The sequence below is a fragment of the Camelus ferus genome, chromosome 3 (assembly GCF_009834535.1).
Source record: "Camelus ferus isolate YT-003-E chromosome 3, BCGSAC_Cfer_1.0, whole genome shotgun sequence".
NCBI classification, from domain to species: Eukaryota; Metazoa; Chordata; class Mammalia; order Artiodactyla; family Camelidae; genus Camelus; species Camelus ferus.
This window is the reverse complement of record NC_045698.1, coordinates 46,544,680-46,567,243: the sequence shown is the minus strand read 5'-3', so window position 1 is coordinate 46,567,243 and position 22,564 is coordinate 46,544,680. Positions and strand designations below refer to the sequence as shown.

Genomic DNA, 22,564 nt, shown 5'->3' with positions numbered 1-22,564 from the left:
ACAGATTTTTCCTGTATTGTCTATCTCTTGAACATCAGTGCGTCTCAGTACCAGGCTAACCACACAAACCATTTCTAGAAACGCGCATAACAAAAATGTGTACAGGATCACCAGTCCCTTGTCTTCTCACTCAGCTCTCCTGCTAGACCGTGACCTCAGGGTCTCTACCTGTCTTACTGACCACCATGCCTTCAGGGCTAGAACATCTGGCCAATGAGGAAGCATTTGGCACATAACTGGCAAATGACTGACTGAATATATATTTTTCTTTTTCCAAGTTTTAAATATGCTGATTATTCTTATATTAAGTTTCAAAATAGAATACATGTTAAAAGTCAGGTGAGAGAAAGAAAATGGACAAAGAACTATCTTTCTGAATCTCAAAACTTGCCAAAGGTGGCTGTTATGGGTTAAACTGTGTCCCTCCCTCCCCAACCCCTCCACCCCAAAAAAAGGATACATTGAAGTCCTAACCTCTGGGACCTCAGAATGTGACATTATTTGGACACAGGGTCTTTGCAGGTATAATTAGTTCAGATGAGGTCATATTAGAGAGAGTGGGTCCCTGATACAATAGGACTAGTGTCCTTTTAAGAACACGGCTGTGTGAAGACAGAGGCATGGGGAGACAGCCATGGGAAGACGGAGGATTGGGGTGAGACATACAGAAGCCGAGGAATGTCAAAAATTGCCAACAAAACCCACCAGAAGCTGGGAAGGATTCCTCTACAGGTTTCAAGGGAGCCTGGCCCTGCTGACACCTTAATTCAGACTTCTAGCCTGCAGAACTGTGATACAATAAATTTGTTGTTTTAAGCTTCTGGTACTTGGTTACGGCAACCTGAGGAAACCAGCAGTGGCCTTGACTTTGAATTCTTGCAAATAATGGGGGAGGAGGAAATAGTCACCTGAACATCATGACCTGTTTTCAATGACTTTCCAGTTTATTTTCTGATAATGGAAAATATTTTCAAGAACGTGTCCAGTCAACTCAGGAATGCCAAAAAAGCAAACAACAAAGGACACACACAAAACAAGAGGTAAATGACACTTTAATATGCCTGGGTATGGACATAAAAACTGTAAAAGTCAGCAGTACAACACTGGTTTTCAAAGATTAACATTTACAACTGTAGTAAAATAAAGTTTCACAAAGTTAAATTTCCTTAACACTTCATTTCAATATTAATCTAACTCTTTACAGTCTACCAAAATGGTATTATTTCATCATTTTTTTAAAGCACTGGAGCTCTTCTTAAGTGAAATGTTAATATGGGGCCCCGATAGGTAAAACAGAAAGCGAAGCTGTCCTAGTCTGGGGGGGGGCGTTCCTAGAGGGGGTCTCACACGTCCCTAGGTATCACCTCTTAAGACTCGTAGTCTGAGAACTATGCATAGTCTAAGAACCATGGAATTAAAATATTCACAATAAACACTAATAAGATTTCATTGACAAAGAAAAACTAGGAAGTTTGTTCAGTAACCGATATGTTTTATGCCTTTGCTTTTCCACATGCTTTTCTTTGGTTTCATCTCCTTAGAAAGTCTTTTGACCATTAATTGTTTGAATGGCAGCTATATTCAGCAGAAATTTTATCTCTACACCTAGGAAATTATCTGCAAGCCAGATGCTGCTGAATAGGATCCAAAAACAATAATTTATTATTATTATTATTATTATTTTATTTCAAAAGAATATTTCATTCCAATGTTCACATAATAATAAACAAATAATAGTGTTGACATAAGCAAATACAATTTTTCCTTTGAAAGAGGCCTTAAAAGCCACAGGAATGAATTAATGTAAGTTCTTAGAATATACAATAGAGTCATGGATAATATGCACAAAAGCAATGATTTTTTAAAAAACTTTTTAAAGGCAGTCAGTCCATTGATCATATTAATTAAAATAAAACATTTCTCATGAAAAAAGCCCCCAAACCAAGATAATTCTTGGGACAATGAAACATCCCAATAAATCAAAGGGAAATTTTTAAGTAGCTATAACATCACAGGGTCTTAGAATGGATGTTTAAACAGGACAGAAACGGCAACAATATTCACACAAGCCTTCTACTTGAGCTATACAGAAATGGCTGGGCTGTGGGGATGTGCAGATTCGTGGTTGGTGATGCCAGTTAAAAGAGGAGAAAGCGTGCTGGACCCCGGTGGGCACAGGACCACAGGGAAGCATCTACTTAAGACTATGTGTGTATAAGAGTTATTTATAGCACAAAAGAAGAAAGTCCTGAGGCACGTGACCTTGGGTTAGCTGCTGGACTTGCTCATTAAGGACCCTTCCTTGTTCTAGGTAGTTTATTCATTCCACACAGATGTCTATATAGTTCACAAACACTAACGCAGTGCTGATAATGTGCCAGGCTCTCTTCTAAGTGCTCTGCGAATACTAGCTCATTTCATCCTCAAAACGACCCTATGAGGTAGGTACTATGATTAGCCCCATTTTACAGATGAGGAAATAGGCACAGACAGATTAAGCAACTTGCCCAAGATCATAAGGCTTGAAAATGTTGATTTCTGATTCCAACCCCTTTGCAGGGAAGAAATGACATCTTTGGCTAAAAAGAGAAATTGCTCCTAGAAAAGTCCCAGGAACCAGCCTAAGTGAGAAAGGAAAAGGCAGCACAAGAACTGATACTTCACTGGTTCATCCCGCCACAAGGATACAATCTCCAAATCAATTTTAACTTCAACGACATAAATATAAATTGTGCACAGATGAATACAAAATTCCTTCCACTCCTAGTAAAGGCCCTTAGTCAACTTCAATTTGTTTTGAAATGTCTGAAATCACATGCTGTTTGAACGCAGCGTACCAGCTAAACCAACTAGAAGCTGATTCAGGAGGCCTCTGCTTCTCTAGCACAGAGACCAGCATAAAACAAGACAGGAAATAAATATGAAGTTTGATATAAAAAATAGTGGTCTCAAATAAGTTTTAAGGATAACCTTGGACATCCCAATTCATTACTTTGTCATATTCTTGAATCCTTTGTTTTATGTGAGAAAGTTTATTTTTCAGATAATCACAGCGTTCTTTTTTTTCCAGAAACGTAGGATCCTGGAAAAGAAACCAAGCTATTATTTCAGCCTCTGGTTTCCTCAGCAAAAAACAGAAACATACATCATCACTCAGAAAATGACCCTTCATAGCAGATTTTCCTGTAGCAGATTTCAACATCTGCCTAACAAGAACAACAGGCAAGCACTCTACATTTTTTTTTTAGTGGACTTCATTTTTTTTTAACAGTTTTTAATTCATAGCACAGTTGAGTTGGAAGTAGATAGCTGAGTTTAAAATACAGTAAAAAGTAAAGAGTGAGTATTGAAAGGATTAATAAAAGCTCTCTCCAGCCTCTCCAGATTTGTGCAATGAATGAAGTGTGGGTGGGGAGCTCTATGTGGGCGCTCATTTCCCTGGGCTCCTGCATCAGGACACAGCACCATGTATTCAGGACAGAGAGAAAAGGCACTCAGCAGCCACCCACGTCCCCTAACAGGTAACATCTTAAAAAAACAAAAAAACAAAAACAAAAACAAAAACAAAAAAACACGACTTTAGCTAAAAGAATCTAAAGTCTATCAGTTGTCACCATTGTACCTGGGCAAGAACATACTCTGAAGAAGAAAATGCTTTTACTCACATTCTTTTTTTTCTTAAACTCTTCATGGATTCTTGAAATCCTCTCACGCTCCTAAAAATAATACATTGAATAAGTGAATGAAAATACATGCAGTTACTCAAATCATATCTCAGGAATGTCTCAGGGTACATTGGGCATGAGAATAGAAAACAATGGTTACCTAAGACTATCATGAAAATGTTCACACACACACACAAATTCAACTCACTGGATAAATATTTGAGGGCTTACTATCAGCCAGGCCTTGGGACCCCGTGTGAACAAGAAAGGAAGGGCCCTGCCTGCATGAAACCAGGACCGAGACCCAGTGCCACTGCTTGCTGGTGGTATGATCCTGAGCAAGCTCTTTATCTTAAGACTCGGTTTCCCTATCAGTAAATTAGAAATAATAACTAAAACTACCTTCTAACACTGTGAGAAGGCTCACTTACTTGAAACAATTCTTCTAAAGTGCCTGGTACATAATAACCACGTTAGCCATTATCAAGTAGAATTTTCATCCCCTCTGGCAAGTTCTTTGTCAAGTTACTAGGTACTAGGATCAAAAGGTTGAGACTATTTAACTTTTGAAAATAGCTAATACAAGGTTCCTTCTAAATTTATACTGAGTTTCATAATAAATATGAAATTTGTTAAGGGGCTAGAGCAATGCCCTCATTTATCCAAGTAAATTTATGTTTTAGAGATCACCAAACACTGTAAAGCTAATAAATAAATAAATAACAAAATGTAATGATTTTTATAGTTCTAAAAGCTTCCCCTGAGAACATTTTCTATCACAAACTACATCCTTTTCCTAATATATTTTAACTCTTCAATGTCTTACATACTAAGATGATAAGTATTGTTTGTGATGTGATTGCTTGCCAGCAGCAAGATGAACCTGGTAATTTAGCCGTCATCTATATTAACAGGTCCTGTAAACTGGGACTGGGAGTAAAACTGGTTGTCTGGGGACAGGGAAGCTGTGCTGGAGATGGAGGCAGAGATGAGAGCTGTAGGATCTGTCCTAGGGTCAGTCAGAGAAGCTGAATTAAGAGGATGAGGACCAGAGGGATTATCTTGAGCAGCAAGACTCCTATTTTATGGGCTTAGAAAAGTCATGTGATAGTTTAATTTTTCAAGGGTGCACCAGCAAGTCTGTGTGAGACCTGTGCCTCCCAGCAGGCCCCCTGGGCTCAGAAACATCTCCCTGGGGACACGCTGGGAAATGAATGAGCCTTGCTAGCAGACTCCCGCCCATGGTGAAGCTCAGCCTGTGGCCGTGCGAAGTTAACTTTTGTGACACAATTAATATCTCTACTTTAGATAAGGACTGCAGGAGACACTGAGACTAAAGGTGTCATTTGGCTACTTACTTGCCATGCCGTGCTAAAACCCAGAGGAAATGACTACTGTTGAGACTGTGTGGAAAAACCATGAGAGGACTCAAGTCTCTCGGCACCTGCTGTAATCAGGACCCTCCCATGCCAACTGCAGACCCACATGCCTGAGCCCTTGCCCACTCCCACTCGTACAAAGCCTACAAAACCGAGACCACTAGGCCTAGGCTCAAGGACTACACGTCACAGTCAGGTTTTTGGCATCATGTCCATCAACTAGCTCGCTCTTCCCAACCTATCCAGATGCCAGAAGCCTGCTCCTTCCTTCCTGCACTCCTCTGAGGGCATCTAAACGAGGTCACCCCTCCTGGACCTGTGGGCCTTGCTTGTTTTCCAAATGGTACTAAATGACCCTGGACCTGCATGCAGTATTTGCTGGATTTCACCTGCTTCCTGGTACTGGTGTTTCTTAGCCAACACCTTTCCATCACTCCGGGATTGGGAAAATGTCACTACTCTACACATTTGGCTTAGAGAACCTGTAATTATAACTCATCTAAATGTACACTTAAAAGTCTGGGCAAAACAAAGATGCCCAACTAACACAGGTCTCAGGAGAAGAATATATATATAAAACATGTACATATATTATATATATAGCATGTACATTATATATACATACATTAATTTGATATTTATTAAAAAATGCTGTATAAGTTTTAACAATTTCAAGTACAAAACAGTAGATTAGATTACTATATTCTCTTTCAGAAGAATAGGATATTGCACACGAATGTTCATAGCAGCATTATTCATAACAGCCTCGAAGTGGAAACAACCCAAATGTCCATTATCTGATAAACAGATAAAGAAAGTGTGGTATATTCATACAGTGAAATATTATTATTCCACCACAAAAAAGAATGAAGTATTGATTCCCGACACAATATAGACTAACCCTGAAAACGTTCTGCTGAGCGAAAGAAGCCACACACAAAAGCCCACATATTATATCATTGCATTTATATGAAGTGTTCAAAATAAGCAAATCCACACAGACACAAAGTACATTTGTAGTTGTTAGTGGCTGGAGAGAGCGGGAATGGGGAGTAAGTGCTAACGGGTATGGGGATTTTTTGACGGGTGGATGGTGATGAAAATGTTCTAGAATTAGACAGTGGAAACGGTTATACAACTCTGTGAATATACTAAAACCCAATGAATTGTACGCTTAAAAATAGTGAATTTTATGTATGTGAATTATATCTCAATGAAAAAATGTTTGTCAGGTAAAAAGTGCCCTTGATTATGAGGGCACCCTGATTTCCCAGATATTAAAATGTGGGGGAAAAAAAGACAGAACGCTACAGAAAATGCTTAGGCCCCCTATGACTGCCATCTCCACCCTGGTTTTCCTCTCTGCCACAAACCTGGTCATTGGTCTGAAGCATGTGCCCCGCAGCTCACGTCTGCAGCTTCAGATCCTCTCCATCCTTACCCACCATGCTCTCTGTGCCTGGGGTCCTAAGTGCTTGGCTGTGACTGCAGAACGCATGGCCCCTGGTGGCTGCTCTACACCCCGTCCACCCCGTTGTGAATAAGCCATTCTCAAATTATTTTAGTTCAAGTGTGCTGTCTCCTTTGGGACCCTGACTGACTTAGTATGTATCTTAGGCAAATCTATACTTTCCTTAGATAATAAAATAAAATACTACTTAATAATTGAAGGCAAAAGACAATAAATTATATAATTTGAATTGTCACCCTCAAAATCTCAAATGACTTTCCTAGACAGCAGATGCAGATGGTTGTGCCTTCTCTACATTTCAGACCAGGTTAGAGTTATCCCTCCTCTGTCAGTGCTCCTCCCCCGCAGCTGCAGACACTGACCTGCTGGTTTTCTGAACGATGTGGCAATCTGCTCATCACTGCATCCAGCTCATCCAACTTCTTCAGGACAGCCTGAACTTCGGTGGAGAGTTCTTTGTACTCTGAAAACTGGTCTTGGAACACAGCTTTATAGCGTTCTCGTTCGTCATTTGTCTGAATCATAGGGTATTTCCTGAGAGAAAAAAATAAAGATGAGGTTTGGCTCAGATGGTGGAGTAGGAAGACCTTGAACTCACCTCCTCCCACAGGCACACCAAAGCTACAACTATTTACAGAGCAGCTGCTGATGAGAACGACCATAAGACTAGCAGAAGAGATCTTCCACAACTAAAGATATAAAGAAGGAACCACAACAAGACGGAGGGCAGAAACACGGTATAGTTAAGATTCATACCCTTGGGTGGGTGACCCCAAAACAGGAGGATAATTACCATTGCAGAGGGTCTCCTCAAGGAGTGAGGTATCTGAGTGCCACATTGGGCTCCCCAGCACCAGGAAGACAAGCTCCCAGAATGTCTGGCTTTGAAGACCAGTGGGGCTTACTTTTGGGAGAGCCAGAGAGCTGTGGGAAATAGAAACTCCACCTTTAAAGGGCACACACAAAATCTCACACACTCCAGGACCTGGGGCAGAAGCAGTAATTTGAAAGAAGCCTGGGTCAGACCCCTCTGCTGATCCTGGAGATCCTCCGCAAGAGGGAGAAGGCTAGGATCTCACCCTGGAGACACTGGCACTGGCAAGTGTCATTTTGGGGAGCTTGTTCTACCACGAGACACTGGTGCTGGCAAGCCAGAGGGAGGATTCTATTTTGGAACCAGGCCCTGCCCATCACCCTGTCAGCACCAGTCCTGGGATATCTCAGGCCAAGCAGCGAGCCAGGTGGGGACACAGCTCCACCCACCAGCAGGCCAGATGCCTTAAGACACCCTGACCCCCAGCAGCCCCAGACATGGCCCTGTCCACCAGAGGACCAATACCAGCTCTGGGATTCCTGGGCCCTGAAGCCAGAGACCCCAGGACCTGACTCCATGAACCAGGGGGCGGGTACGAGCTCCAGGATGCCCTGGGCCCCAGCCCTGCCCACCAGCAGGCTGAAGTCCTGAGAGCCTGGGCCCTGGCACCACCCACCAGAAGGCCAATATCAGCTCCAAGACACTTTGGGTCCCTCAGCCAGCTGCCCTGGGATCTGACCCCACTCACCACAGGACTGACACCAGCTTTGGGACATCTCAGATCCCACAGCCAGCCATATCACAAATTGGTCTCACTCAGCAGGCTGACACTAGATGTGGGATCCCTAGGCCTGCAACTACCAACCCTGGAAACCAGCTCTGCCCATTAGTGGACCAGCACTAGCCCCAGGAATCCCCTGGGTTCTACGGCCAGCAACCCTGTGACCCGGCTCCACCCAACAGTGGCTGGCAGCCTTCATACAAAGCAGGGCCTAGCAACCAACAGGACTTGGGGCCAGTCACGCCTACCCACAGTAGTCAGCCTGCCACAAAGAAAGACCCACACAGCCCTCACAGGGGGCACCCCTAGAGCACATAGCTCTGGTGACAAGAGGGGAATGTGCTGCTGAGACGCACAGGATGTCTCCTACAAAAGGCCACTTCTCTAAGGTGGAGAAACAAAATCAACCTACCAAATACACAGAAATAAAAACAGCGAATTAGGCAAAATGAGGTTATAGGCAAATATGTTTCAAACGAAGGAACAAGAGAAAATCCCAGAAGAATCAAGTAAAGTGGAGGCAGGCAATCTATCCGATAATGATCATAAAGATGTACAAAGAACCCGGGGTGAGGGAGTGTGAGGAGGGTATAGCTCAGTGGTAGAGCACATGCTTAGCATGCACGAGGTCCTGGGTTCAATCTCCATTATCTCCATTAAAACAAACAAACAAACCTAATTACCTCTACCCATCTCCACAAAAAGATGTTCAGAGAACCCTAGATGAGAATGAACTGAGTGAGAAGTTAGAAGTTTTAAACAGAGTGAGAAAATAAAAAGAAGAACAAACACAGTTGAAGAATATAATAACTGAAAGGAAAAATATACTAGAAGGAATCAACAGTCAAGTAGCTGATACAGAACTGGGAGACAGAGCAGTGGAAGTCACCCAAGCTGAAAAGAAAAAAGAATTAAAAATAAAAATGAGGACAGTTTAAGAGTCCTCTGGGATGATATCAAGCATACTAACATTCACATTATAGGGATCCCAGAAGGAGAAGGAGAGGAAGGGGGAAGAGAACATATTTGAAGACATAATAGCTGAAAACTTCCCTGACTTGGGCAGCAAAGGAAAACAAGTTATGTACAAGGGAACTCCCATGAGGCTATCTTATGACTTTTCAGCAGAAACTCGGCAGGCCAGAAGGGAATGATATAATGTATTTAAAGTGATGAAAAGGAAATACCTACAACCAAGAATACTTTACCTTGCAAGGCTTTCATTCAGATTTGATGGAGAGATCAAAAGTTTAACAGACAAGCAAAAGCTAAAAGAGTTAGTACCACCAAACCAGCTTTATAAGAAATGTTAAAGGAACTCCTCTAAGTAGAAAAGGCCACAATTAGAAATATGAAAATTATATTAAAAAAATCTTATTGATAAAGGAAAATATACAGTAAAGGTAGTCAGTCAACCCTGTATAAAGCTAGTAGGAAAGTTAAAAGACAAAAGTCATAAAATCATCTATATCAACAGTAAGTAGTGAAGGGATACACAAAACAAAAAGATGTAAAATTTGATGTCAGAAACAGTAAATGTTGGGGATGGACAGCAAAAATGTAAAGCTGTTAAAATATATTCAAATTTAAGAGATCAGCAACTTAAAATAATCACATATATACATAGTTTGCTCATGTATATAAACCTCATGATAACCACAAACCAAAAATCTGTAACAGATACACATACAAAAAAGAGAAAGAAACCCAGACATAACACTAATGATAGTCATCAAATCACAAGGGAAGAGAGTGAAAGAAGAAGAACGAAACAAAAAAACAACTCCAGAATAATTAACAAAATGGCAATAAGTACATACCTATCAATAATTAGTTTAAATGTAAATGGAATAAATGTTCGAGATAGAGTGACTGAATGGAATACTATTCAGCCATAAAAAAGAATAACACCTTGCCATCTGCAGCAACATGGATGGACCTCGAGGGTATTATGCTTAGTGAAATAAGTCAAACAGAGAAAGACAAATACTGTATGGTTTCACTTATATGTGGAGTCTAAAGCAAAACAATTGAACAAACATTAACAAAACAGAAACAGACTCACAGCTACAGAGAACAAATAGGTGGTTGCCAGAGGGGAAGGGGGTGGCAGAAGTAAAGAAATAGGTAAGGGAGATTAAGAGGTACAAACTTTCAGTTGCAAAATAAATGAATTCACAAGTACAAAATGTACAGTGTGGGAAATACAGTGTGTAATATCTTGGCATGGTGACACATTACAACTAGACTTTCATGGTGATGATTTTGAAAGTATAGAAATATCAAATCACTGTGTCGTGTACCAGGAACTAACACAGTGTTGTAGGTCAACTATACTTTAAAAACAAACTCATAGAAAAAGAGATCAGATCTATGGTTACCAGAGGTAGAGAGGGTAGGGGGAAGAGGGAGTTGGAAGAAGGTGGTCAAAAGGTATAAACTTCCAGTTAAAAGATAAATAAGTACTAGGGATGTAATGTACAACATGATGAATATAATTAACATTGCTAATGTTACATATGAAAGTTGCTAAGAGAGTAAATCCGAAGAGTTCTCATCACAAGGAAAAAATCTTTTTCTGTTTCTTCAATTTTGTATCTGTATGAGATGATGCATGTTCACTAAACCTACTGCGATAATCATTTCATGATGCATGGAAGTCAAATCATTATGATTGTACACCTTAAACTTATACAGTGCTGTAGGTCAATTATATCTCAATAAAACTGGAAGGGAAAAAAATAAACCGAAGTTATAACTTTTTCACAAAAACAAGAGGAATGGAAACTCAGCTTATTAGCTTTTTCCTTAGTGACCGTATTGTACCTTCAACATGCTACCTCTCAGGAAACACACCACTGTTAAAATATAAATGACTTTAAGCAGAGTATTAACTTGGAGACAAACAGAAAAATGAAAAGCCCGAATGGAACCTATTTCTCCCTTGAAGAAGGATTTAGACGACACTCACGCCACATAGTCCGGCATCACGATGGGTTTAGGGATGTGGCCTGGGGGAATGTGTCCACTCAGTAGCTCAGGTTTCATCTTTGTGGCTTTCAGTTCTTTACAATTAACTTCTTGGTCTCTCTGTCTGTCACCACAGGTGGGCATTTCACACTACAGTTAGGGAAGAAAAGAAGAGTTTATTTTAAACAAAGGCAGAAGGAAAAGAAAACAATAACCTAATCTACTCTTAGGAGACAACTGAGGAGTAGGGGCAGGAGGAAGAAAAATGGAGACAGCAATTAACATTTCCCTTCAGAATTACGTATTTAAAGTTGCAAAGTCCTTCTGAATGCTTTTGTGATAGTTAAGGGAACCACACTGAGATGTGAGAATACATAATGGATGAGACACCCTCCAATCTCAATCATGGGATCATCAAAGGTAGATGACAAAATGGTAAATGTGTCTTTAAGTACTTTAAGATTTATACCTCAACAAACTGTAAAAGAATAGAAAATGTAGTTCAAAATAAGAAACGCAGGGATAAAAATGCAACATGGCTACTTAAATGGAAAGAGAAAAAGTGATACCAGGAATTTGGGATGAAGCCACTAAGTAGGTCAGAAAGGGAAATGAGTCATGCTGTTTCATCATCTGAAAGGGAGAGCAAGCAAATCCAAGGCAAGGGTGGTGGGTGTCTTTACTCCCCCAGTGCTCTTAACCTGTGCATCCCTGAAGAGGTCCAGGAGAATGCTGGAGGTGGTGGTTTAAGTCACCTGGCTCCTAAACTGGAGAGCTCCTAGAGGTCTCCATAGTGGGGGGAAAAATGGTGCATTTAAAGGATGGGGAAAGAACACAAGACAAAAAGGCCCAGAGAGGAAGCACTGGAAGACGAGCCTTAAGAGCTGAAATAACCAACAGAAGGGCCGCACGAGAGGAAGACACAGGGGAGCTCACTCCAGAAGGGGCAGGCTGAGATGGATGCTCGGCTTTGAGGCTGGGAAAAGACTGACTGGGGACTCCTCTGGGCAGCACCTACAACACCAGCCAAGTTGGTGAGGCTGGTGGATGCTGGGGAGAGGGATTTCCATATTACACACAAAGGAGCAAAGTTCAGAGAGGTTAAGTAAATTCTCCAAGGTCTCACAGCTATGAAGTGGAAAAGCCACGACTAAAACCCAGAACTTTTTGGCTTGATGATTCTTTACAAGAGCAACAGGAGGAAACCGGTTTACTTAAATGTATATCGCTCAACCCTAAAGATCTCTGAAGCCCTGTTAGCATGATGGAAATGAGTTTGTGATGGCAGGGTGGACAGTGCCATACTGCTTGGGCCTGTCAATCACATGACGTGGAGGGAAGCTCCCTCCACTCAGCCTGTGGGCCTTCAGTCCCTGCTAGCTGAAGTAAACTTGCTGACTAAACTGAGTGGCTTGGAAGGGCCCCTACTTCACTGAAAACAAAATATCAAAAAGGATTTTATTTTTTATTTTTATTTATCTATTTTATTGAGGTATAGTTGATCTACATTGTTGTGTTAGTTTCTGGTATACAGCATAGTGATTCAGATATATATATATATATTTTTTTTTAAATCAGAGATTATTACAAGATATTGAAAGTAGTTTCCTACTTTTAAAACCTTGCTCTTTACCTTGGCAGGCAGCTTTTAAAATCCTGTTTCCTGATTTCTCTATCTCTGAGGCTGCCTCAGAGGTTTGGTTTAACATTAGCTCATTCTAGAAACCACCAGCTGTTAACTCACCACACAATACAGCTGCGGGTTAGACAGATGAGACGGGGAGGCTGTGGACCCGCCCTGGGGAGGGTTACCAAGAGGAGAAGCCTGTGCCCACCGAACTAGGTGGAAGGGAAACCAGACCACCTGGGAACAGAAAGGACGGCTCTCCATGGGCCCCCAGTGGCAAGAATGTGAGGGGGGAAGCAGAAAACGCAGAGGAAAGCAGATCAAATGAGAGTATTTCAGAAAACTTTCTGAGGTTACTATCCTATTCTGCTTTGTTCCCTGCTGCTCATGCCATTTCTTCATCCTAATGAGCTGTTATATGTTTAACCTTGAAAATAAATGATGGCGTTAAAATTAGGGGAATATTTTTTTGGCTTAAATAAGTGGATTTCTATTTCACGGCATCCTTTTTTAGCTTCTGAATATTTAACAAGCTGTTTCTCATGCGGCTGCCTGCACAGCGGCAGGGAGGACCCTGACCCTGCAGAGCAGCAGCCCTGGACGTCCAGCTGGAGTTCCCGGTCTAAACCAGGATCCCTCTCCAGGTAGTCACCATGGGCAGAGAGTCCATATGAGATTTTTCCCCGCTAGGTAAAGTTTTTTCCCTCTAGGCAAAGGTTTCTCAAGCAGAAACTCTTCATTTTCCTTACCCGTCCCTAATTTCAAGATTTACCTTTTCATATTAAAAAGAGTTATTCTAAGAAGTCAAAATATTTCCACAGACTGTTTCATCTGCTTACAGTTTTTGTGGTTGTTTTGTTTTCTTTTCATGCTCTTAACATTTTCTTTCACTTTTTTTGGGTGAACCTCACTGATCATCAGTTCAGAAAACTCTATTAGGAGAAAAGAAATCAAGAACTAGATGAGAGAAAAAATTAAAACCTCCTAGGCTTGCAGTTGGCCCCGCCTTGGATCACACCACTCCCAAACAGTATTCCTCATTACAAACACACCCAGAACTCATATGACCTCTCTGCATCTAGAAAAACTACCCTGGTCAGCAAATATCAGAAAAGCTTTACTGTGAGGCAAGAAAAAGTAATTAAGCCATGGGGTAAGTAATGCTATGGATATAATTACTAAGCTTTTCAAATTAAAAATGAGCTGAATGAATATGCTGTCAAGGTAGAAAAATGGGGAGAGCCAGACATGCGTTTCCAGTGTGCATTTGTCCAGTTTCTGACTCTCCTCCTTTGAGCATATGCTGTAATGATGCCCAGATCCCTGATCCCCAACCCACACCAAAACCTTTGATGCCCAGATTAGATGCTGACTTTTCAAATTGAGAAAAGAAATTTGCTCAACACTTAGGGACTTATTAGAATTTGTTTCTATCTCTGATCTCACTTTGTGTCTGTATATTACTTCTTTTTAAAATGATCTTATTTGCTTTTTAAAAATTATATTCATGAAAATACAAAACAAGAAGGGACAGCCTAGCAGAGTCCCAAACAGGGGACAGGAAACAAGTTCAAAGAGCATAAGCAACCTCCCCAGACTCACAAAGCCAGTAGCACTCAAGTTCAGATTTGCCTGATTCCAAAGTTTACTTTCTCTTTACCACACCGCACTGCCTCACCTGTGGCAGCCAGGCCAATTCCTCCCTTCTGAGAACTGGGAAGGAAGCAGGGGAAAATCATACCCAATGAGAAGCTGGAGAGTCAGTCTTTCCCATAAGGTTTCTCATTGGTAAGTGCAACACGGATTCCTCAATTCAGTCATGAGATGCCCTCTACCTCTGAATACACCTGCATATGTTGGTCCACAGGGACCCCCTTCCCAGGAAAAGGCGGCGTTGAAAGGATGCTCTTTGCATTCAGCTCCCTTATCTTGAAAGAGTAGAAATTAACTGGACTAATATGATTTTCAAAGGAGTCTTTGGAATGGGACTGTAACTCCACTAAGGATATTCCTGATTACTCCAGGACCTCTCAGGAGCCGAGACCCTGTAACACTCCCTGGACATATGGGGCACCAGCCTTTTAGGGCAGCCTGAAAGGCGTACCTGGAACTCTCCAGATCTTCCTAATCCCATTCCACCTGCGGAGGCTGCACCAGCCACATTCTCATCAAACAATGTCGCAGACCACCCTATCATTTGGGGCAAACTTCTTTAATTCAGCCAAGTCTTTCAGGTTGATTTTACTCAGCACTTGATCCCATCGGTAAATCCCACTGCCTCAGGGACTGACCAGGAAGCCCAGAAATTCCATCCTGGCCAGGAATGGTCCCATGGCCGTGTCACTGCCACACTGCAGCTCAGTAAGACAGCCCCGTCCAGCTGGTGCTGCGCAGTCAACATCTGCAGTGTGCACACCACCCTTAACCCCCACAAGGCAGAGCCTTCCCCTATGCCCCAGGGATGTTCTGAAACATAGTTCCTGATGTTAACACCTGACTTCAGATTTTGATATCACCTGCTAACAAGAGTGTCAACTTTCAGGAAGTGGATTTCCTTATATGCGAGTTTTTAGGCCTCTTTTCCATTATGAACAATGAACAATCTTTCTAATCCAGATCCATCTTCTAAACCAAAGTTCCACTAAGTTCAATGTTTTCCAAGAAGTGAGCACTATTTTAGGACTCCTGCAGGGCTATGATGTAGCAATGGCTGTTATTACTGGCCAGGCCAAAATTTAGGAGTTTCCTAGTCAGTCTCTCTGAGGGAGTGGGATTTACTAGTGGGTCATAGCAGTATATGGCAATCTTGAATGAGTATCCGCAATGATCTGCCAAAGCCACTCCTATGACGGCTCCCAGATTGGAAGACCACTTCCTCCATTTGGTCAAACTCACATATCCGTACTGACACTGGAAGGCAGCCACAGGGTGAGTTAGGGAATTTGCACTTTTATTTCAAACAAAGGGCCAGTGTTATTAATTATTTAAACATCAGCCTTATATTGCTTATCTCAGTATTTGAAATGAATATTGACTTTTTTAAAACTTAAAAAATTTTGAATAGGTAACATAGAGACATGACATATAATTCAAAAGATCCAAAATGGTTCATAATGAAAAATAAGTCTCCTTCTTCACCTGTCCACCTACTATTAGCCAGTTGCCCTCCTAAAGGCAGCTACTTTTTATCAGTTTCAGGGATATCTGATATGTATATTTTAGATAGCTTAAAAGTGAGCATATATTTTGCTTACTCTGGTAATTAGTACCACTGAGTTAGAACAAGTCTAGCTGAAATGTCTATCCTGATGCAATAAATGTTGAATAAATAAATGAACAGTTAAAGCAAACTAAAACATATGGTAATTAGGAATTTAAAACAAAGTACAGGGGGTGGGGTTATAGCTCGGTAGTAGAATGTGTGCTTAGCATGCATGAGGTCCTGGGTTTAATCCTCAGTACCTTTATTTTAAAAAAATTAAAAAATTAAAAACTAAATAAAACAAAGTACAATAAAAGCAAACAACCAAAAAGCCACACACACACAAACCTAACCAGTATCATTTTAATTGTATGAACAATGTTTAAAGTGTACAGGTTTGCAGCACTAGGTCTACACTGCCTTGTGAGAGAGACACACCTCAGGATTCTGCAGGGGAGCTAATATCAGCCCCACTTGTCCCATGCCTGGTCAGTCAGGACTGGTCAGATATCTCTTGATTTCTAAAGACTTGTGGATATCCAAGAAAACCACAGCAAAGCTCAGCTGTAATTCAGATGATTTCATATACGTGTCAGAAATCAATGCAACTGACCCTTCAAAAACCGTGGCTCATTACAGATCCTAAAAGATGCTTTGACCAATTAGCAATGATGACTTTGAGACAGTATCACCCATAAATTGATTTCCCAGGAGGTGTCAGGGAAACATAAATCCCTAAGCAGGTTATTTAGTTTAGCTTTGTAGTTCTTGCTCACTTCTCTCTCTCTCACACTCACACACAGTCACACTCTACTCATCTTTTGTCTGTGTTTTTCTTTTTCACTGCATTTGTAAGCCCCTGGAAAATGGAGATGATGCTCCTAGATGTATTCCTATCACTGGCCCACAGCCTAACTGGCACGTTTGTTCAATGATGAATTAATGATGACACCGACGTATTAATCATGATCCCTTAGACAGACTGTTGTTCATCCACTTCATAAATCCCTTACTTCAACAAAACATTTTCAAATAGTATTTGTATGTTACAACATAGAGAATAAAGTTAAAAAGAACCTCATCAAAAGTATTTTCAAAACAAATGCACTTAACAAAAAAGATCTTATACAAATTAGCAACCCAATAAAAAAACTGGGCAAGATGTGAACAGACAGTAGGGAAAGAAATGCAAACATATGAAACATGCTCAGCCTCACTCCTGATAAGAGAAATGCAAATTGTAACTACATTAGTACTAAAATTTTTCACGTCTCAGGTAGATGTCAACAAATTTCCTAACACTGCGTTGGTCAGGGTGTGAGGAAGCTGATAGTGCTGCTGGGGGGTGGAAATAGGTAGAACTTCTACTGGGCAATCTGCAGTCAAAACAGAAACGTACAACCCTTTGGACCCAGAAATCCACTTCTCGGAATTTATCTTTCAGGTGTACTTGTGCATATATGGAAGCAAATACGTTCAAGTATGTACAAGCTTATTCACTGTAGCGTTGTTTTTAATAGGGAGGGACTGAAAACAACCTTCATGTTAATATACGGTTAAATAAATTATGGTACAACCATAAAGTGCAATACTATGTAGTTGTAAACAGAGAGTGCAGTTTTTCATATTCTAGTAAGGAAGCATCTTAGAAACATACTGTTATGTGAAAAAAATAAGGGACATAACAGTATGCATGGTATGCTACTGTTTGTGTAAATGGGGGAATAAAGCAAATATACACTTCTGAGAGGAAACACAAGATACTGGTAACACTGGTCGCCTCCGGGGGAGAACTGGGAAGCCAAGGGACAGGAGTGAGAGGAGCCTTTGTAACAGAGACCCATTAGAATTGGGAACCAGGGGAATATACTACCTTTTCAAAGAAACAAACAAACACAAAGGGTGTACTCTTAACCTCTTGTTGGAAATAATGCTCAAATCTTAAAAAAGAACTTTTCAGTGAGGTAAAAATTATGATGAAGATATATAAAATTATTACATATATGTAAATAATTACAGTAACAGCATCTCATCGAATCCTCTCAAGTAAAATCATGAGGTAGAATTTATTATTCTTCCAACTTTACAGATGAAGATACCAAAGCGTAGGAAGGTTAAGTATCTGCATACTGTCATGCAGCTAGTAAATCTGGAATAGGGATTTCTTCCTGACACAGCAAAATTCATCATCTGAAAGCAAGGTGAAAAGGATAGGAAAGAATGGTGAAGAATTTTAAAGAGACTGAAGAAAATTTGGGAGAATCATCTTCATTAAAAAAAATTTTAATTTACATACATAAGGAGAACCAACTATGTTCACTTGCATAAGCTTCCATCTAACAAAGATAAAAGAAGCTACAAATAGCCTTGTCTAATTTGGTCCTTTCAGCATTAGGAAAAAGCTGATAGTCCTATCAGGAACTCAATGTAATATAATATAATATAATATAATATAATATAATATAATATACACGTTTATAGACAGATGATCTACTCTGTATTTTACAGACAAGCAGGAAAATCATTTAACAAACCTAGAGACAAAATATAACGTGAACTTTATTCTTACCATTTTCCTTTTCAGTGGCAACGATGGCTCACTTATCTGGAACAAAAAGAGTTAAAATGATTTTTTCAAAGGTGTGAAGCTACTTTGCAAATTATTTTCGTCCAACTGCATTTATAGCCCAATCTCAATTTTATAGTTGTTGATTCGCTACCTCACAGATGCTCCTCCTACTCTTTTGGCCACGTTTTGATGGGATGACTGTGATTCCCTGTGAACCAGGAGCCGAGGGCAGAGCTGGCAATAAGGAGATGGTGGCCACTCTTAAGTGAGTTGCTCTGAATTTCCTAGAGATTGTATTGTATTTATTCTCAGCTCTCACTACCTTGCACAAGAGTTTGGGACGGTTACATTGTAAAATTAATAGAAAAAAGTCACATGCCATCACATCTTGTAGTATATAGGAAGTTACAGAAACACATGAACAGGCATCAGAAGTGATTCAAGTCTAATCAACCATTATGCAAAGTCTTATAGAAACACGTTTTCGTTGAGAAAGGGAAAGGAAATAAAAGTATTACGTTGATAATTATAGTCACATTCATGTAGAATTTGAAATGACATTAAGAGCTCTGAGATTAAATTTACATAAAATTATGAGGAAGTATGTGTTTCACTATTTGGATTTCACACAGATTGGAATTTAAAGTTTCTTACTTTGTATACACAGATGTAAATATAAGAAATATGCTTACAGTGCTGAGATAAGTTTTTAGAAACCACTTGAATTTATTTCAAGTTCTAGTAAGATAAATATATTTTATATCACTAGAGCATGGACCCCATTGAAACATGTTGAGGTTCTCTGTAGAACACATAAGGTACCTGTTATAATATTAGTCAGGTTTTGCTGTTGTTATGCATAAGATTAAAAACAAAATACACAGGTCAGTGAGTAAATACACAGGTTACTGAGTAAATAAGGACTGGATTTCATTCTTAGCTAAAGTTTTGCCTAATATATACCAGGTGCTAATGTACTGTATCTAGGAAGTCTTTGGAAAAGTGTGTGTGTGTGGGATGGGTAATTTGCATGGTATAGCTGACTTAAGAAAATATTTAAGGTAATAAATTTTCTGAGGCATAGGAAATTCTAGTACATACTCCTCCTTTGAAGAAGAAAGCAAAATATCGACTTATTTCAGGGTATAATGAAGCTAGCAGAATATATCCTAACATTTTTGCTAACATTCAAAAAAATTTTTTTAAATACAACTTTAAATAACTTTATCCTCCAGGTATTATGATCATCATCATCATTATTATTATTAACTTTCCTCTTTCTCCTTCTTATATTTAACTAGTTAAATCCTAGAAATAAAAATAAGTGCAAGGCTCCCATTCTAATTTTGGCACATTCATCTCCCCAAAATAAGGCTGAAACATCAAAATGCCTGGGTAAGTTTTCATGGAGGATGTTCATTATAACTCAACCTCTGAATACTTAAAAAAAAAAAAATCAAATGTGGTTCATTATATTGTTATTCAACTCACCGGAAAAAAGTGGGACGAAATCATAACAGATTTAAACGATCACTTTCTTCCTGTAACTGAACAATTCTGTTCTGTATTAAGTCTTGCCATACTAAAGCATCAAGATTGTTCTCAAACTTACTTTAATGATGAGACGTTTATTTTACTGAATATGTCATCATTCTTCTTTGTAGAAATTCAGGAGTTGTATTTTCCCCTGAAGTATCGGACAGACAACAACACAACCAACAAACTACACATTACATTACACATCTGGTGTCTACTTGCAACATTATAACCAGTGACACACCAGAGCAGGTTATCCCAGTCAAAGCATGTCTGATACTAAGTGAGGCAGTTTGAACTTCAGATCATTCAAAAAAAAAAACAAAAACAAAAACAAACAAAATTTGTTTTGAGAACTCTACCTATTTAAGGAGGGAGTAAACAGCAGAAGAAAAAAACGAAGACTGTGACATCCCTTACCTCCTGTTGTTCCAGGTATTCCCTGTGTCTCCGAGCTGCCTCGTGCCTCCATAGCTTTAGGCAAACCAGAGCTCCGATGAGATAAACAATCATGGTGACAAAGAGAAAGATCATGGCTGCTATCTGCCCCCCTTCTACCCTGCAGAACACTGCATTCACAGGCGTGTTAAACAACGGGTAGTAGCAGAGGCCACCTCGGTTGGTATCGTTCACGTAGACTATGGCTGCAGCCATATACAAAATAAACAAGGAGACATTAATTCCAAACTCAGTGAGGGGCCACCAGTTTGAGTCCAAAAGAATGGTCCGGTAGTACATGGACATGCCAAGAACCAGAATAATAATGGTGGTGATCCAAGCTAATCCGGCGACCACGAGTACAAAAGGGGTCTTGGGGCCACTGTAGTAGTAGCCCCCATACACACTACCCAGGCCACCGACGCCACCCATGCCGTAGGGCTGTGAATAGCCAAACATGTTATACCACTCGCTGTCCTTGTGAATGTAAGCGGTGACACAGGCGAAGACGCCGGCCCCCAGGAGCAGCTCCGCCACGCCCAGGATTCTCAGCAGGCCTGCCCACGACTTCATGTAGGAATACTTGAGCTTGTACACCTCCACCTGCTCACTGTATGTCCGGGCTGTCTGTGTGTGTCGCCCCAGAGATCCGTAGGGATCATGGGGAAACATGGCATCAGCCTCCTTCCGGGAATTACAGATGCCTTCTGACCCTCTTTGAGGATCTTCGTAGGAGCTGGCGGCTGAACGGTGGTTTGGTCTCACAGGAGAGGCTGGAGGTGAACACTCCACTCCATCCGAGATGTATCTGATGTCTGCCACCGGCTTCTCCCATTCGGGGTCCTTTTTCTTCCCTTTGAAGAAGTTCTTCCAGGACTCGGGGACAAAGCGCCTTACAGGCTTGAGATCCGGAGCTATGGCCGGTTCCTCCGTGTCACTTGAGTAGAAGTCTGGACCGAATGGTGGCTGTAATGGGAGAGGGGGTGGTGGCAACGGATCAGCGCTCACGGCCAGCTCGCTGTCGTGAAGAGTCTGCAAGGTTCTTATGGTGCCATCTTGATAGTCCAAGTCCCCTGGGACCTCATCAGTAGCGCCTGTCCAGATTCCTGGATCTTCCTCCGTCATTTGAAGACATTTGTGATGTTCACACCTGGGGCCAAGACTAAAGTTATCACTTATGCTTAGTTATTTATCTTTCAATGATGCTGATTTTATGCACTTAGTAGCAAATGATCATATTCAGAAAACCAATATAATTTTCGAATTATTATGACATATAAAAATGGTAACATAAATGTGTAGATTTTAAACATAGGTAACAATGTTAGCAAGGGATATAGTCATCAGTCTATGAGATTTTAAGGGCAATCAAAATCTTAGCTCTGGGTGAAAACATTTGTTAAGTCTAATTTATCTATGAGCCCTTTAAACAACAAAATGTAAAAAACCAAAAATGAGACTAAATGTTAACAATACAGGATGCTAACACATTCCAAGTACAGTCCTTTCCTCAAACATCTAAATCAAAATATTTAAGAGTCTGAGCATACCAAAATTTGATGGGTCAGCAAATACTCTTCACTTTCATTAACTCAAGTCTGCTCCGGGATGGCTCAGGAGAAGCAGTCTGATAAACACAGGGAGTGGAGAGCCCGTTTCCTTCCTAACTCGGGAAGTCTCTTTAGAGGAGTTGCTTCTTCCACTTTAAAACGGTAACACTTGATACTAGATTTTAAAAATTGAATTCTCAGAAAAAAAAAAATCACCAAAGGTTAAGATTCCCTGAAGTACAACACAGAGCCACAGCAATGGCCATGGATGTATCACTCTTTCCAGGAGCAATTATTTAAAGGTGACTTGCTGTTGCCACAGAGAGACTCAGAAAGTATCTTAGAGGGTATTCAATCCACCTGAAAAATAAAGCATAGAAAAAAAACCCCACTTTTTATTAAACCTGTCGATTTCCTTCATGAAATCAATGACCTGAACACCTATACAAAAAGAGGGAATACATTTGCTAATGAACTGCTAGGTTTAAGGTACAATGAATTTCTCCCTCAAACTCCTTTATTTCTGAAAATTACTTACTAGGGGGGAGGTAATTAGGTTTAT

At 40.4% G+C, this 22,564-nt stretch overlaps 1 protein-coding gene across 1 annotated transcript; it reads right to left on the bottom strand.

Annotated features, from left to right (window-relative positions):
* Positions 1-1,035: 1,035 nt before the first annotated feature.
* MARVELD2 (MARVEL domain containing 2) lies at positions 1,036-21,587 on the bottom strand. Its single transcript, XM_032473704.1, is given in 7 exon segments — positions 1,036-3,082; positions 3,666-3,716; positions 6,878-7,049; positions 11,082-11,230; positions 18,479-18,514; positions 20,435-21,538; positions 21,540-21,587. Coding segments are annotated over 7 exon segments (1,683 nt in total). The 3' UTR covers positions 1,036-2,959.
* Between the last annotated feature and the right edge of the window lie 977 nt (positions 21,588-22,564).